Source organism: Ostrinia furnacalis, unplaced genomic scaffold, assembly GCF_004193835.3.
Source record: "Ostrinia furnacalis isolate ACB-3 unplaced genomic scaffold, ASM419383v2 OfSCF2381, whole genome shotgun sequence".
In the NCBI taxonomy this organism is placed as follows: Eukaryota; Metazoa; Arthropoda; class Insecta; order Lepidoptera; family Crambidae; genus Ostrinia; species Ostrinia furnacalis.
This window is the reverse complement of record NW_021132620.1, coordinates 38,463-56,428: the sequence shown is the minus strand read 5'-3', so window position 1 is coordinate 56,428 and position 17,966 is coordinate 38,463. Positions and strand designations below refer to the sequence as shown.

The 17,966-nt window shown below is 41.3% G+C and overlaps 3 protein-coding genes across 8 annotated transcripts in view; 1 reads left to right on the top strand and 2 right to left on the bottom strand.

Annotated features, from left to right (window-relative positions):
- The window catches only part of Pi3K68D (phosphatidylinositol-4-phosphate 3-kinase catalytic subunit Pi3K68D), a 46,070-nt gene extending 45,571 nt beyond the window's left edge, over window positions 1-499 (bottom strand). For 3 of the 5 annotated variants that reach the window (XM_028308095.1, XM_028308098.1, XM_028308099.1), the window contains exons 1-2: window positions 342-498; window positions 66-201 (exon numbers count right to left, since the gene is read on the bottom strand). In XM_028308095.1, coding sequence (XP_028163896.1) covers window positions 66-177 — 112 coding nt within the window. In that variant the 5' untranslated portion in view covers window positions 178-201; window positions 342-498. Of the gene's footprint in view, window positions 1-65; window positions 202-341 lie in introns of all 5 variants that reach the window. The other 2 variants (XM_028308100.1, XM_028308096.1) reach the window with 2 other exon arrangements.
- A 1,129-nt stretch (window positions 500-1,628) lies between these two features.
- Window positions 1,629-3,149, bottom strand: LOC114355314 (uncharacterized). Its single transcript, XM_028308107.1, has 4 exons — window positions 2,862-3,149; window positions 2,335-2,473; window positions 1,911-2,238; window positions 1,629-1,790 (listed from the first exon to the last, which is right to left on the bottom strand). Exons 1-4 carry the CDS (start codon window positions 2,987-2,989, stop codon window positions 1,690-1,692), a joined length of 696 nt encoding a protein of 231 aa, XP_028163908.1. The 5' UTR covers window positions 2,990-3,149; the 3' UTR covers window positions 1,629-1,689.
- Window positions 3,150-3,402: 253 nt separating this feature from the next.
- LOC114355313 (uncharacterized) lies at window positions 3,403-16,443 on the top strand. 2 transcript variants are annotated; one of them, XM_028308105.1, is made up of 18 exons: window positions 3,403-3,774; window positions 5,742-5,892; window positions 6,158-6,263; window positions 7,981-8,039; window positions 8,950-9,161; window positions 9,292-9,390; window positions 10,254-10,358; window positions 10,459-10,537; window positions 10,633-10,850; window positions 11,161-11,395; window positions 11,681-11,782; window positions 11,868-12,008; window positions 12,163-12,471; window positions 12,574-12,687; window positions 12,904-13,062; window positions 13,816-14,004; window positions 14,569-14,577; window positions 16,232-16,443. In XM_028308105.1, exons 1-18 carry the CDS (start codon window positions 3,539-3,541, stop codon window positions 16,358-16,360), a joined length of 2,652 nt encoding a protein of 883 aa, XP_028163906.1. In that variant the 5' UTR covers window positions 3,403-3,538; the 3' UTR covers window positions 16,361-16,443. The 2 variants fall into 2 exon arrangements, with proteins under 2 accessions (XP_028163906.1, XP_028163905.1); XM_028308104.1 differs by lacking the exons at window positions 13,816-14,004; window positions 14,569-14,577; window positions 16,232-16,443 and having other exon boundaries at window positions 3,417-3,774; window positions 12,893-13,004.
- Window positions 16,444-17,966: the final 1,523 nt, after the last annotated feature.

The following is a 17,966-nucleotide window of genomic DNA, read 5'->3' as shown; positions in this document are numbered from 1 at the left end:
ATTAGACTGATAAAAGGTCAAACATCTTCACGAAATCTCATAGTAAACAATATTACGTCAGTTACCTGCGCTGGATATTTGCTTCTGTCTACGAAATTGCTCCAGAGCCAGACTTTCTAAACTCAAAGCCTGGGCCTTCTCCAAATCAGCTTGAAACTGAAGATCGTAGTCTGACATTGTCGGATATCCCTCTACAGGCGTCTACAACACCAACAAAATGAGCGTGGGAATTAAAACAATAAGAGCACTGTTAGAGGATGCACCACGATACAAAAACTTTGATATTCCATCAACGCCGAGAACAAAACCACTCAACTCGTATTGCATTTAAAATCCATTACCTTATACCGATGGAACACTTTCCGGTAGCGCTTGAGCTCAAAATTTTCAAGACATTATACGATAATTAGCTAAAAAGTACCGAAATTCAATTTTATTTGTTAATTTTAGTGGGTCAATTTGTATGCATCGTTCGGGAAAATAACTCGACTAAATAAATAGGCAGTAATTTTTGACATTTCGACAGTAAGTTCGAGTGAGAGATCCGACTCTCAACGTCAAACCAAGAAAGACCACTGAATTTAATCGGATTATAGTAGTGACGTTACCCGAACATAGCATCAAATATCGATAATAAATACTAAGATTTCCAAAAGTTTATAATATTCACGGTAAGCAATTTCACGAAAAAGAGTTAAAAAAAATCTGTGTTATTCGGCGTTGACTTCTTTAGGTTTTTTGTGGTAATCAAAACTCTTAACAAGGTTTATTTCTGCCAATGTTAAGTAATAGTATAATTTATTTATTTATTTAAATATTTATTTCAAAATTACATAATTTCCTCAGCTGATTTATCTTTTTTTTCTTCTTCTATTGTTAAAGTGATGAATGAACTTTTTTTATATGAATTTGTGTTTTATCGTTTTCATCAACTTTTTTCATGGACATCACTAAGAATTGACACGAAATGTCATCAAACATTTCATTTTAAGAAATATAACAGCTTTAGACAAAATACATTTAGCCAATTTACCAATTCATTAAGAAAAGAATACATTGGCGCATACATTTCACACCAATTTAATTTAATTAAATATTATTTATTATTCATTGTGAAAATTTACTATTACGCAAGATTTTAACTATAATATTCACATTTCGAAGACGTCAATAAATTCTTCTAGCCATTTTTATTACGTATAATGGAACGGTTGAGAATCACAATAGGCGGGAATTTAAAAGTTGTGTTGATAACTTTAAAATGAATTGAAATGATTAATATTCTCATTTCTGCTAAATAAAAGCCATTAAAAATGAAAACGGCATCAAACTATACGTAAAAACAAGAATATTCATTTCCTTTTTACTATGTAATAGGTTAAGTAGGTACATTTTTGGGTAGGAAATGTGGAAGAAGGCAAAAATAAAAAACACTGTTTTAACTCCCACACTTTATTGCTTTTAAATGGATTTACTTGGGTACACTTGTATTTTCGTGATATTATATCGTTCTAATTAAATTTGTGCCAAAATGTTATTTTCGTTACATACTAAAACCGTGGCAGTTATTACACATCTAATAACCTACTTATTTTACTAGACAAACCTAAGTAATTAAAATAATAATGTATTCCCATTACATCAGTATTATTATTTCTAGATTACATTATGAAATAGATAAGTATGTAATTAATTGATAGTTATTTTATGGACTTGAAGAAGCTTTTTGGGTGGACTTATTGTAACACGTTCTACAACAGGTTTGATAACGTAATAATATCTCATAGCACCTGAAAATGTACAACACTAGTCAATCAAAATATAGTACTTTCGCACGTAATGTTACGGCCAAGCAACAACACCCTGGGGTTGAGACAACTGGCCCTGGGACAGTTTTTTAAGTTTTGTACCTTTCTTTATGACTTTGTGGTTCGTCATTACATCTCTCGGGGAGTTGGTTGCTGATAATCTCTTCTTGAGGTTTTTGTTGGTAGCAGCTTTAGCTATGTTCGCTCGCCTGATTTTTATAGGAGAAGTGTTTCTTGAGGTTTTGTTTGCAACTTCTGCGTTGAAGTCGTCCTTTCTCTCTGATGTCGTGGCTCTAGCGCGGGCGGGACTCCTGGCCGGCGAGTAAAGGCTTTTGGACTTTTTCATTTTCTTTTTGGTACGTACGTGTTTTACTTTCTTTGGCTTTAGATCGACATTTATTTGTGTCGGTACTTGACCCTCCGCGTTCATCTGCAACAAACCAGGTTTTAGGTGTGGTGTGTTACACAAGGAAGTAAGTAAATAGGTTTGTTAAGTAATAAACTTATCAAAATATTACGAAAGAACCTGTTCGTAAAACAAATCATCCGCTTCTTGCCGATCGCAGAAATCCAGAATTTTGTTGCAGACAGCTCTTAAATTCTTCAGTTTCAGTTTCTTCTTCTTGTTTACTCCATAACGATCAACTTCATCCAGTCTTAATGTTCTATAATAAATAAAACAAAATGATAAAGAGATTTACAAATGAATAAAGTTCTTGGATGAAAACTGACCAGGTATCATATATCAAAAATAGGTCTCTCCTGTCTCTAGGCGCCTGGTTGCTGGTTCGCGGTACATATTTAGGGAATCCTTGGGGAGGACTTTGCTCTAGGATAACGTATTTCGATAGAAGACAGAAAGAGTAATGCAAAGCTAATGGAAAGAAAAACAAAATGTAGCTATAGGTACATATAAACAGCACCTCTAAGCTACCCTCATCTTATGGCATTAAATTTTGGTTAGGAGGAGGACTCTACAGTAATTGTTGAACCATGCAAAAGGACACCTATGGCGGTTATTAAAGTTCAAATGGCGACGCACACCCAACTCACTTTATAACTTTAGGTTTATTCATGATATCATTGTCTTTATCTTCTATATTCATGGCTGTTTCCCAGATATTCTTGAAGAGCTGCCTGCGTTCAGCGTAGCTATCCTCTGTGGTCATCAGATGGTCCATAATCGTATCTATCAACAACTCAACGCAGAATTCATCATTTTAGCGAAAGGTTTATTACATTTTAAATGGGTCTAATTTTTGTGGGAATTTAGTTACAACATTTTATTTTTTTGGGATTTTAAAAATTGGTGACAACTATGTTTGACACTAACAATGACACGACTGCGTCAAATGAAAGTTTTTTCTTTATTTTCAATTATCTATTTCACTCGAGAAAATGAGGTCAATTTTGCTATCCTACTTAATAAGGTTGGATATTGGGTACATACAGGGTAGGTGTACCATGTAGGACCTAAAGCCGTTGGCCGTATGGAGCGCGCAAATATAAACTACCTTTTGCCATTAATTTTATAGAGAGAAGGAGCATCCTATGTAAGAGCACACACAAAGAACATGCAACAAGTTACTAACGACTTGCCGACGACGGCAGCCTCAGTAGTCGGGCGGCCCTCAGCGGAAAGGCTTTGCCAAACGAAACGAGCTCACGCCACTTCGAAACTTCGCGGAAAACTTTTTTTCAATAAACCATTTCCAAATTGAAATGGTACGATGTCGGGCAAATACGACCCGAGCACGCTGTGGGTTGCTCTTAGCGAGTACAGCGATGGGAACATCTTTGAGGTGTACCCCAAGCTCTTGGCACAGCTCCTCGTGGAGGAAGATGCAGCGAGACAGGTTGGTGATACCAGTGAGGCGGAGAAGCTGGTGTTGCCCAGCGATAAGGACTGGCGACTGCAGCAATACTTCATCCTTGTCGGGATGCAGAAGGATTTGGATATGGATTCGTAAGTTTTTATAAAAAACAGAATGCATTTTAAGAATCAAATTTTAAGAATTCAGGGCAACGAGCTACCTAAGCAACTTTTTCATTTTTTTGGTCTTTGTAAGTAGGCCTCTTGAATTAATGTAGGACTACGTGGATGACCTGACTACAAAAAATAAGGTTGTTTAGGGTTTAGGTACTACACACATGCGAGTATTGCATAAAAATATTGCTCATTTAGAAGCCCCAGCCCAGTTTTTTGGAAGCTATTAATGTGTTGAAGTAATTTATAATCCCTGAAAAGTAGAAAAAGGCATGAGGATGGCTTGATACCTGACGGATTACGAATATTGAAAAATAAAGAACAAAGTGAAGCCACTGAAAAAATGTCCTGAAACTTAATAGGCCACTATGATTCCATATAACATGGCACTGTAATCTGCTAACAATAGAATTATAACAAGTTTTTCATGTTACTTTAGTAGGTCTAATTACACCTCTCTTTTCTTTTCATGCTTACTTAGTTACATAATACTGAGTTTATTTGTCTACAACCAATGTTCTTTTTAATAACAATGGTGTATTGTATTCCTTACAAATAGTGTCTATTATAGTAAGAAAATAAAAATAACCTTTATACACCGTCAGCCGTCTGTTCCTTTATTAGCGTACGGGGGCGGCGACCGTGACCCGCCCTCTATTTATGCCCGTGTCATGCATGTAACATACTGGCAGTTGGCACCCTATCTGCTCGGTATGATAATGACTTGAGGAGCACGCGCCTGTTCATCATAGGCACGATATAAGTGGAAAACCACAAGTTTGTTTATTAACTAAAATTGCAAGAAGAAACTGCTTTTCCAAAAAAGAAGCCTTTGGAGCAATATTCTGAGACTCCGAGAGTTCTTTACGAGGTTCAAGATTGTTGCTACTTATCCAATCTTTGCGTAACAATCATCTCTAGGTAGGTACAGCTTCAGTTTTTATGTAGGTACACGAACAATGGTAAAAACGATCAATAAGGCAAGCATTCGATGCTTGCATGTAGCATCTCAATATAAACCGCCTTTACCTTCGGTAGATTGCATCAATCTGGGCGCCTTTGTTCCGCGTACCAAATAGGGCAAAGTAGCAATGTGACTGGTTGGGAACAAGCGGTTTATGTTCCAACGATGAAAGAACTATGAACACCTTCATCATCGTTAGGTCTCCTCAGTCTCCTCTGCAGGAGAACGACCCTCTTTAATTTAGTACCTATTCAATAATGGAGGATTTGACCAACACTCCCCACCCTGGCCTGGCGGGTATAAGCTACCATAAAGAAATACCTAGGTAAAATACTTTAAACTTTTTTTAAACATGAATAGTAATACTGGCCCCAAAGAAAAAAGAGAAAAAACATGGGATGAACAGTTGCAAAATGACAGCTTTCATATAAAAAGAAAATTGTGAAGTTCGTAAAAAAACAAGATTTCCCAATAAACTTTTAATTGCTAGTGATTTGATTTATCGGATCGTAGAAACAGATTTTTAAACTAATTATAAGCATGGGGACATTTTTGTAGAAGTGAAATTTGTGTTGTGTGTTGTCAAAAATGGCTCATTATTCTCACCAATGAATGGAGAATAATATGATAACAAATGAACGAATTAATTTAATAACGTAAGTTTATCATTGATAAGCAAATTAAAATAAGATCACGTCATGTCAAGATCTTGACAAGACCGAGAATCAAGCTATAGCCATCATGCAATAAGCGTACGGTCAGGCACAAGCGTAAGCGATTAAGCTCAATCCCGCTATAAATAATTAAATTCATACGTAGCAGTTTGTAGATAACATTGTTCAATATAGTTAAATGAGCTGTTGGGAATTTCAACACTTGTAGGAGGCAACCAATTCTAACTTACTTGGATAACATCTGATTGTCAGGTGAAGCTATTCCTTTTACTTCATCCAACAGTTCATGAAATATTGCATGCCAATAGGGAAGAAGACGGTGACAAGGTTCAAAAGCCCATGGAGGAGCCGCCTGAGGAGTGGGCGCCGTGGAGCCTGGTGGTGGCCACCAAGAATCCGAACGCCCCGCCGCCTGTCGCCGTCAAAACCGCTCCGGGGCCTGCCTGGGACATAGGACAGGTCCTGAAACTTGCTTCATAATGGACTAAGACCCGGTTTCCACTAATGCGGAGCGGAGAGGAGAAAGGTTTTGAAAAACCAATCAGATTTCATTATTTTCACAATCTCTGATACGCGCCGCGCCGCCGCCGCGCTTTCAAATTTTATAGAAAAAATTAGTCCGCTAGACACTTCTCCGCTCGATCCGTCTTGGTGGAAACCGAGCCTTACATTATATCAGAAATGTCAAATAACATAAGTACTACATGACTTTAATTCTTGGCAGGTCTTAAAAGCAGCTCGACTTCTGTGCAAGCCACCGCTTGCCGTCGAGTTTGAACATGAGCAAGAGATGCGATGTGTCTACTCGCTCATCTACGATGTCTTTCGATGTGAGTATTTGGTATGCAGCAATGTAAAGTAACATTATTTTATGCAGTATAGGTTAATGTCCGTGACTCCCACTCTGCATGGGGCACACTGAAAACCAGCGTTGTGGCCTTCCTCACCGGGGGCCACGGAATATGCTGAGTGGGGTTCCTCAGTTTACTTTCTCTTCCATTGTATGTTTTATATCACCTCTGTCTTGTGAATCTTTTGTCTTTTGTTTTGTGATGTCCATGGCAATAAATAAATAAAATAAATAAATAAATAAATCTTTGGACAATTTCACACAGCGCCAGCTAGCCCCAAAATGTTTCTTTCATTCTTTCTTTCTAAACATTAATTAGAATTTCACGTAAAATTTCATTTTGATTTTTTAATCGCGATTCCATCCTATTGGTGCTATTGGTTTTTGACCACAGTTCACCTCTAACCTCACCACCTGCACTGTGAAACTGTGAGGTGTGGTTAGGGCTTATAATAAATAAAAATAAAAAATAAAATTATATGCTTAAACTTGGATAATAATATGTACTAGAAAGTTCCAAAATTAGGACATTCATTTTCTATTTCGTCTTTCGGGCTTTCCACGACAACAGACTAAAGTCGTAAAAACTTTGGAGATTTATGATGCAACTTATTTTTATTTTACTGCCACCCTCCGCTGTAAATCAGCAAGCAGCAAGGTGATTTGTGAAATAATAAATAGCCCAAAAAATTTAACGAAAAGTCGTTACATGGATGAAGTAGCTTAGGTAACTAGCAACTCGGACGTATTTTCTTGAGGGTTACATTTGTATGTATTATCGTATTATAAAGAACATAAAAGCGCATTCGAACTTAGTTTTAATCAAACTTATTTGTTGCAAGACTAATCTTACACTGTAAATATTAATTGCAAACAAACATTTTTACAGAAACATTGCTTTATCATTCCTGAAAACCCCTACGACCCTACATTTATTGCAACACTCGTAGAGCTGTAAATTACAACACGCTATGTTCCAAACTAGTTTACTACTGTTCTAAACGCTATTTAACTTTTATCACGATGCCTACACGATTATTGTCGCGATAATACTTCTTGCAAACTGCCGTATAACAGTCATCGTGGTTGGGAAAGTTTACACGGTTTTCGTTATGGAGTTTTGCAAGTTGGTGTTAATTAATATTGTTACCGAATGTAAATATTCCCAAATGTAGCAAGAGCAAGCACTTCTTTTGTTGGTACTTCGGTATGATCGTGATGAATGATAAATACATACCTAAATACGACAGTAAAAAGCTGTTCAAGTTTCTTTATGAAGTTCAGGGTCATCACGCTTTATGTAAAGCATTCAGGGGTACTAACCAAAATTTTATACGTATAATAAAAAGTATCTTTTTTTCTTACGTTAAAAAGATAACAGACAGATTACAAGTACCTTTATATTTAGGTTCGCCTGTAGCCTGACTGAAAGTAGAAAACTTTAGTCTGTATTTTATTCATGAACGCTTTCGCGATGACATGTTACCGTCTCGCGAAGCACCTACTAGAATAGAAAAGCTATAAGGCTACGTATTTTTCATTTTTTGTGCAGTCTTTTATTATTCGACAGACGGACACTTCACCTATTTTGTGACTTATTCATATGGATGTGGGGGCGTCACGCGACTTATGTAAGTTCTGCGCCTCACACACGGCATTTACCAATACCTAGAATTAACATGAACTTCATTTTGCAGATAAGTCTATTTTGGACCAAGCAATCGAAGACATAGAGTTCTTTGAGGACTATCCAGAGGTGAGTGATTCTAAAATAGATCTCAACATCGCATAAAAGATTTACCCCCTTACTAATAAAACTTACACGCTCGTTTAACAGTGTTTTAAAGTGACGTTTAGTATGAAAATGACATTTTAAAACAGTGTTCAACAACTGTGTAACTTTTTATTAGTAAGGGGGTTAGAGTCAGGTTTGAGAGATGCTTTGGTGGCGTTGGCATTGTATTATTGTGCAAGGTAAGTATTCAGTGCTGCTTATTTAGCTTGCTGAAATACCAGACACTGAAATCTAATTACCATAAGGAAGTCCGACAACCATTTAATAAAATATTCCTAAAGCATTCGATTTATTCTTAGTTAGGTACCCTTTAGTCGGTTAGTTATTTTTCGATTTCTCAATATCAAGGTCTCGAACTTGTTCGATGATTAATGAAGGCCTTTTATTCCATTCAAGGCTGCATATTTAAACGTCATTACCATTCGTAACGTTCAGTTAGGGCAGGTTCGACAAGATGTATAAAAAGTATGCCCCATCTAAGTCGCATTATTGTCATTACACCACTCTCGTGACCGAAACCATTTCTTTCCCAAATGTGGAGGACGCGCACGAAAATGAGCTGTATATTTATGGCAGCTGTTCTCGCAAACGAAAAGAATCGGAATCGGCAAATGTAAGGTTGTTAAAGTGGAGCTATTAATAAAGGCGCGGGCTGGTGCGCCGAAGGTTTCATCAAGGCGCCTCGCTTACTTAGATGAAAGATAACCCTGCATTAGTTTCTGTTAGCAACTCATTTAGCCAAGTTCAGCCATTTGTTTGAGGGTTCAAATTGGTAGGTACGGTAACACGATTTTATATTAAGTAACTCGCAATGCAAATAATATGTTTCTGAAGACCTAGCTAAAAAGGTGGCTTGTTTTCTCTTTTAAAGATAGCAAAACATCGTCACGCAGTATGGTTATTCTTGATGGAGTTGGCCAGACGCCGTTGGGGAGCAAGACCTCGAAGCGAGATCGAAAGGGCCACTCGTCTGCTGAACGAAGCTGGATCGCCCTTTAAGGACATCGAGAATACTATCTGGAATCAGAGGGTGCACTTCGCTGCTGCCATCGCCAGGATACGCATCAAAAATAAGGCTTTCTCGTAAGTATAATTTAATATATTTTTAAGTATTTGGTAGTTAATTTTTTTATTCTTGGGGAAATGTATTANGATTTTTGATTTTATTTTGGATACTATTGTCATAACCTTGATCCTTCTTCCTTCTGGACAGGTTATCAGACCTGCTGCCGGCCCACTTGCGTGATGAGCGTATATCGGCGTGTGTTCACAAAGAAAGTGTCACGGGATGGGTCAACACCTTCAAGGCAAAGTAAGTTGTAGCAAGCAAATTGAGAATGTTACTAGGTATGCAAAATCACTTGAAACCTATGTTACAGTTAGGCTTTTACATTTACAAATACATTGGTTTTTATTTCATACAAAAATACCCAGTAGTTATGATTTTATAGGCATTCAAAGTTCGCTTAAATATTGAGTGCCGCCGACGGTCACGTGACCCCGCGTGACGTACATTCACAGTATCCGGTCACTAGAAAATGGATATAAACATACTTAAATACATTTTTTTTGTAAATACAAACTTATTATACATATTAACACCCAGACCCATCACAGAAATTAAAATTGAACCAAACCCAAACTTGATGCGATTGTGTCGTTTTATTGCGAATTACCTTCCAGCTCCATCATTAGACCCTGATTACTATATAGAATTAAAGTACTCGTCAATACAAAACGAACAAACCTAAACTCGATGGATTTAAGTCGTTTTATTATAGAGTTCCTATGGCCACCTTCCAGCTCCATCATCAGATCAGCTCCATGTCATCATAATATTGCATGGTCATCCAAATCACATGTGTTTGCGAAATTTCAGCTTAATCGGTTGCCTGGAAGTGGGTCTTAATTCAGCTTGCAAGATTCCACCCATACAAATATGAGCCAGTCACTGTAATATGACGTCACGCACATAAAATGGCGGGCCGGCCGCCGCCCACACTTTTAAAATTCAATATCTTGGAAACTAATTGACGTATCGAAATAATTCTTTCACGTGTATTTTTTATTTTTAACAGAGAATACAGAAAGCTAAAAAACAAAATTAATGAACATTCTTCATTGTTACGCAGTGTTGAGCTCTCGCTTGATAATAAATTCCAAATATTATTTCAGGAAAGTAGCACAATTAGTCAAAAGGTTACACGAGCTAGGATATTCGTACAGCAACTCTCGTCAACTTTGCGCCGGGGAGTACAGATTCGATCGCGTGTGTCCAAGGTAACTCGCGATTTCTTTCCGATTTGTTTATACTTCTTGGATTTTAAATGCGTATTATTATTTTTCTTTTGTGTATTTTTTCTTTTCAAACTATTGACAGGTTTATTACGCTTCGTCCACCTGAAAGTGTCAACGTAGGGCAACTGGATTTGGTAAAAAATGGTGTCATAGTTCTTCAGGTTAGTTATGAATGTATTGTACACTTGGCAATTTTTTGTTTACTCATTGCTGCAGTAGCAGTAGTTGCTAAATAGTAATGTCTTTTTACTAAAAGGAGCGTGAGTTCTGCGAAGGAGCATCAACCTTATGCAGAGCTTTGCGAGCTAATTCCCTACGAGGTGTGGTGGCTCAGACCCATGCATCTTCACCTCGTTGCTCAGCATATCTCGCCGCTCAACTACGCGAGCTGGCAGCCGTGCTGAAAGCAAAGGCACCGGCCGCGCCAGCCACGCCCGAACTTGGAAAGCTGGTGGTCTTCGGTGCTGGGGATAAGTAAGATATTGTTCTGGAAAATAGACCGACCGCGTCAACTTCATGTAGAACTCTCTAAACGAACTCCCTTCGGGAAATGGTGGTCCAGCCTCACGTGTTACAATATATCCATTGCCATTTTGTGATACCTGGTTGCTTCTTATTTGCTTCTAATTTAAATCGTATTTGGTTGTTGATTTCTTTTTTATTAATATTTATTTGACAAGAAAGCCTTGTTCAAAGCCGTTTCGTCAGGACCTTTTATTTTTAATTCGTATCCAAAGCAGTGAAGAACTCCTCCTTCATTTACCAAGTTATGTATCGCCTTCAGGGTGGAGAGTTACGTGTGTGCTCTCCGTGACCTCGGCATCGAGGCTTCAGAGCTGCCCCACTCGGGTGCTCCCGTGTGCGTCCTCAGCGACCCAGTGCACTGCGACACTCCAGTGGTAACCAACGCACTGGATGGAGTGGTGGCAGTCCTGGCCACACCTCCCAACTCGTATTCGGCAGTCACAGACCCTATTGACCTTGTCTGCGGCAGAGGAGGTGACTTGGCCATGCTAGAGGTAAAACATGTAACCAATGAGGGCTATCGTTTTTATACTTAACAGTTGGCACCCCCCGCGATTGACAGGACCTTACTCTACAGTGGCGCCATCTTGATGAGTGCAAATGCGATAGTCCTCCTACCACTTTCGCGCTCACCAGTTGGTGCCACTGTCTTCGCGACTAGCAAGTGACAGGACCTTACTCTACAGTGGCGCTAACTGGTGAGCGCTAAAACGATAGCCCTCATTAGAAGAACTTGTTTTTTTAAGCTTTGGTACAAGGAATAAATAAATTACTTCCAGATCCTCACGGAATCTGAGATTGATACACATGGAAAAGCTCGAGTTCAGTCGATACTTGAGGAACAGAAAAAAACTTTGAAAACTCTTCTGTCTAAGCCTCAGGTAATGCTGCTCTCATAAATTTTCTACGATTTTAAGAATCTAATAATGTAAATAAGGACTTAAATTGTAACAAAACGTTTTACAGATTCAGCTAATCCTGTATGAAACTCATTCAGCCCTGGAAGCAGAAAACCAGGCCCAAGTGACAAGGGCAGTCGCAGAAGCCAACCGACTGGCGAGGGAGCGCCATGCCTTACTCAAGAAAAAACATAGAGACCATCACCATGTTAGCAACCTTACCTATTCTATCAACATCAATTTTCAAATAAAGATTTCAGCCTAAACATCATCATAAAAACTGTTCTACGTTATTATCCTGCCAGGTAAAAGCAAATGAAGGTCGCATTTCAATTTCAATACTGACTAATTCTTCTTTTCAGAGTCCCAAAAAGGAAGTTGCAGAAACAATCGGCACTGACTCATCGACGTCCTTGGACAACACTGGCACAAGATCTGACGTGGAAAAAGACGACGACGAATTCTCAGTCAGTGACGCGTCACCAAAAGCGAATTCGCCGCCAGCTTCCAGGGGCAGGCCGCCCAGTGGGGAGACGGCGCTGAAGAAACACCCGGAGAGCGCGGACGTCGGCTCCAGACCGGGGACTACGAAAGCCAGGCCGATACCGGAGATGCCTGGCGCCGACGAATCTTATCCACGCGATCCCGATAAAGATAACCCAGACGTTTTTGTAAGTTATTTCAATTACATATTTCTTCTAAATAGGAGACATTTGTTGAGATCTTCTGTTAGGAAATTGGCAGGGGTATTACATTTTGAGCGTTTATTGCAGGTGCCAGATAGTGACTTATTTGAAATATCAACGCTGCCAAATCTAGGAAATGGATTAGATATTAACTATATTTTAGATAGAGACGGTTGCTACCTCGGACTCATTCAGAGGAAGGTTGGTTGTACAAGTTTATTGTTGGAACATTTTCTGTGAAAGCTTCACAATATAACTATCCTCATCTTAGAAAACCGCATACATCTGCTTGTTCAGTTAGCTAGCATGACATCGAAATAAAGCTTTCGATCATTAAATCGCTTACTCCAGCATGATCATATCGTGTAAGTGTAAATACATTAGTCAGATAAATACAGAAGGGTAGGCTGACCGCAGGAGATCACCCGGCTAGACGCGAAGTACATGATCCGAGTGGCGGAGGAGCGTGGGCTGTTTGGACACAACGCTCCGCCGCCTCCTGCCGCTCGTCGCAAGCGACCCGATGCTTCCGCCACGCCGCGGCGACGGAAAGGGGGCAAGAAGCAGACCTTTGAGGTGAGTCTTGTAGTATGGTAGTCCTGTTAGACGCGAAGTACATGATCCGAGTGGCGGAGGAGCGAGGACTGTTTGGACACAACGCTCCGCCGCCGCCCGCCGCGCGACGCAAACGACCCGATGCCTCCGCTACGCCGCGACGACGGAAAGGGGGCAAGAAACAGACGTTTGGTGAATGTTGTAGTTTAGTACTCTTGCTAGACGCGAAGTACATGATCCGAGTGGCGGAGGAGCGTGGACTGTTTGGACACAACGCGCCGCCTCCTCAGTTATTGGGCCCATGGCCGAGTTACCCATTACGCAACTGCCTGGTGTCCCCTCGCTGAAGTTTTCATTAGATGTTTTTTATTCAAACGGGTGAAGACTAAAAGTGGCCTCGAAGATTGTATTGCCATTTGCCAAGGGCCCCCGTCTTGGTTAATCCGGCCCTGATTGGGCCACATGATTGCTATGAGATAGCTAGAGTCATATTCTTTTTGTGATTCTTTTTGTGAACAACCTTGTTCATCATCCTGACAATACGCGATCGCGAACCACTGTGAAGCCTGGAATCGGTTCTATATCAAATGAATGGCGCCAGTTAGAGTCACATTCATTTTGTAAACGCTCTTGTTCGTCACTCTGTCATCTCACATCTTTCCAACCACGGTACGATACTCAAATCACTGTGAGAGAGCCCTCCGCCGTAGGAGGGAAAAATAGCATCGGTTCTATGTTAAATGAATAGTGCGTCACCAACCTCTCATCACACAGGTGGAGCGCGTAGCAGCACCGACATACGCGTCACTCTCCCGCTCCATGCGGCGCGGCAGCGCGCCGGCGTGGCTGGAGGCGGAGGCGCCGACGTCGCCGCGCCGCGTGTGCAGCCGCCACGCGCGCCGCCAGGCCGCCGCCGCCGCCGTCTCCGCCGCCGCCTGCACCTGCGACGCCAGGCACAGGTCAGTGAGTCATTAAAACGGGACTATTCCCACCTCTCGTTCCCACCACTGCAACTCCTGTGTAGCCAGGATCTACAGCTTGATCGCCATAAAAACCCAAACAATGAAGGTCAAGTTTGTCCCGGGGGAAAGTTAAACTGTCATTGGACCCGCAACGAAATTAATCAGAAGAACATAGGAGGAGTTCGAAATTATAAGGTATATCAGTGAGTCATTAGGCAATAGGCACAGAGGTTGCGGAGTTGCTACAGCTGCCTGGACCTGTGACGCGAAGCATAGATCAGCTTCAACCTATGCGTCACTCTCCCGCTCCCTCTCCCGCCGCTGCCGTCTCCGCCGCCGCCTGCACCTGCGACGCCAGGCACAGGTCAGTGAGTCATTAGGCATTCAATAGACACACTATGATGCCGAGTTGCCACAGCCACGGTTTGGACCTGTGATATTTAAAAGGTTCAGAGTTCGGAGTGGAGCAGAAGGCACATACATACAGCCGCCGCCGCCGTCTCCGCTGCCGTCTCCGCCGCCGCCTGCACCTGCGACGCGAGGCACAGGTCAGTGGAGTCATTAGCCATGTTATGTTTCCGAGTTGCCTCAGTTACCGCTCGGATCTGTGACTAGGGGCTCGAAGTGGAACAGAAAGTAGACTTGGACGCGTCGTCTCCGCTGCTGCCTGCGATCACAGGTCAGTGTAGTTATTCGAGCTCGGAGTGGATCAGAAAGCACATACGCCGCCACAGCCGTCTCCATTGCTGCCTGCACCTACGACGCGAGGAAGCAGGTCAGTTTGGAGTCTAGAGTTTCGTCCAGTTAGGGGTTACTATTAGCCACTGCTTGGTCCTGTGATGTGGGACACAGTTTAGCATAAAGTCAGGAGACTCGTCATCTCAGATCAGGCTGTGGCCTAATTAACGTATTTTGACACAGTCAAAATCTTGTTGACGTTTAGAGGTCGTCCTATTGAAAAAACAGTTCTAAATCCGTATTCACAAGGCTCATTTCGATAGAACGATTACTCGATAGGATCGCAACTCAGCGATTTATTATCGTTGAAATTTTGTTACGTGAATAAGGCCACCGAGACTGGTCAGTTAAGAGATGAGTGCCTAAGCTTGCGGCGGAATAGGCACCTACGTTTCTGATGCTATACTTAACCAACGTATGCCATCACTTGCGCTGTGTTCACCTGCTGCTTTCCTGCACGTTTGCAACAGACGTTTGGAACATGTCAGTAGAAGAAACGTGAGGTGCCTACTCTTGGAGATATCTTCACTTATCTGCTGCCACCTGCATGTCTGCCACGCGTGTTACAGGCGGGTTTGTCCTCAAGACAACGGTAAGTAACGACTGAACAACCCAGTATAGTATCATTAGTCAGCTTCATTAACACACAGCAATCAGCTTAGTAGGGCACCTATAAAGCGCACTATAGCATCGTATGTATGGCAGTGCCCCGGGGCGGATGACGTCGGGGCAAGTCTCGCCGCGACGAGTCTGCAGCCGCTACGCGCAACGCCAGGCGGCCGCAGTCGCCGTCTCCGCCGCCACCTGTAATTACGAATCTAAGCACAGGTTTGTTAATTTTGTTGGGTTGCGAGTAGATAGTCTTTATTTATCTGTGTTTAGTAGACAAGCTTTCTACGCTAGATGAGCCGAGTACGAGCTGAGCAAAATCTTGTAGTGTGTATGTGTGTGCCACCTTACGAGCCTCAAACGAGCGCATTTTGAGCGTTTAGCTCGTGCGTGCTCGACCGTGCTCCGCCTATTGTCGGCTTTTTATCGAACACAAAGGGGTTTTCATTGCGCAAAGGAGCGAGTCTCCTTGTACGTCCACACTTGACGCCGCGAGTAGAGCGACTCGGCTTGCACTCAGCTCGTGCTTGGCTCGGTAGTATAGAACCTAAGAAGCATGACGCATAAGGCCCAGAACAGACGGTGAAACGCAACTGCAACTGCTAGTTACTTTTGAGTTGCATCTAAGTTTCTGCCATAGCTTTTGAAACTGGTCAAACTGGTCGCGTCATGTGTGGTCTCTCAACGGAGGCTATGGCAGAAACTTAGATGCAACTCAAAAGTAACTAGCAGTTGCAGTTGCGTTGCAGTTGTTTCACCGTGTGTTCTGGGCCTAAGTCTTGTTTTTTACTCAGAATTGAGCCCAAAATAGGTAAACAGATATTTACTTTTAGAGTATCACACGATGTTATGTCCTCGATTCTTCCAGGCACCACCAGCAGCGGCGCGCGTCGGCCGACGTAGCGGCGACCCCGCGGCCGCCCACCCCGCCCTGCCGCCGCCCCTTCCCCCTGGTCGTCCACGACCTGCGGCTTAAGACCGTCGTGCCCCACCAGAAGGTCACCGTGTAACCGACTGGTACTTGACACCTGTCACCGGTTGACAACTAACTGACAACTGGTCGACTTTGTCAATGAGGGCTATCGTTTTTATACTTAACCCTCGCTGTACGAGGTGGGGTGTGACACACCCCAGTCCTTTAAAAATAGCCACAATTTTAAAAATTTGCAAGTGCTGAATTTGAAATTCTCAGTAGCTGGAATTATGACACTGCTGCTTCGATCAGCGTTGCAAAATCAGTCCAGCGGTGACTACCAACTGAGTTACATGCCTTTAAAGTGCGTGTGGGTGTCACACACCCCACCTGGTACGGGACGTTGTTAAAAAGTTTTAAAAAAAATCTGACAGTTTTGGTGTAATTTATATATTTTTAGCTTTGTCAATTGAATAAAATTCAATACAAATATTATTTTTCATGATTTTTACGGTATCTGAAATTTTCAAGCACTTTTAGTCAAATGAGATGACTTTTAGTGCGAATCTGGAAGTTTAGTACTGAGATCCGAAGATGTATGTGAACATAAACTTATGAGCTAAAATTTATACTTGGTGATACAATTTATGGGCTACTGAAATGGAATAACATATTTTATAAATAAATAAAATTGTTACGCTCCCATTTTATGCATTGAGCATACTCATTTTCTTTCATCAGAATTGTGGTAAATTGAAAACCGATGATCAAAACAAATTTATACCCTTCCAGTTTTTAATTTACTTTTAAATTATAAGTAAATACTTGTACTTTGTTAAATAAAAACGGTTGTCATAATTAAAGGCACTAATTAAAAATTATACATAGGAAACTGATTCCTAAATTACAAGAACAACGGAAATTGTGTCTTTTTGTTTTTTTATGATAAAAATGTTATAATACATATTTTCAGCTCAGAGCATTTCTTAAACCTAATTAGCATACGTAAATAATCAATATTAAATATTCAATTCCACCTAAAAAAATGTTGAATGAAAATTTTATCACTTTGTATATTGGGGTGTGTCATACCCCACCTGGTACGGGACGTAACTTTTAGTCACCTCGTACACGGAGGGTTAACAGTTGGCACCCCTGGCGATTGACAGGACCTTACTCTACAGTGGCGCCATCTTGATGAGTGCAAATGCGATAGTCCTCCTACCACTTTAGCACTCACCAGATGGCCACTGTCTTCGCTACTAGCAAGTGACAGGACCTTACTCTACAGTTGTTGTCGCAGGTTGGCCGTAGTAAGGACAATCTGGCCAGGTGGGGATTCTTGGATGGCTTGAACATGGAGTGCAGGTGCGGTTTTGTTCCCCAGTCGATGAGGCACCTGATGTCATGCCCTGAGTGCCCAAGCAACTGCACTCAGGAGGATTTGATGAGTGCTACTGACAACGCCACTCTTGTGGCGGAGTTTTGGGCTGACACTGTGTAGGTTTGTTGTCGACACGAAAAGAAGAAGACTCTACAGTGGCGCAAACTGGTGAGCGCTAAAACGATAGCCCTCATTATACAAAACGCTGTTTCAAAATAGTGACGCGCTGTTTTACATAGTTTTGTTTCTCTAAAGTATTTTCAAAATAAATATATTTTTAGACTTAACGCGTCTTTTTATAGTGGTTTTCAATAGTTCT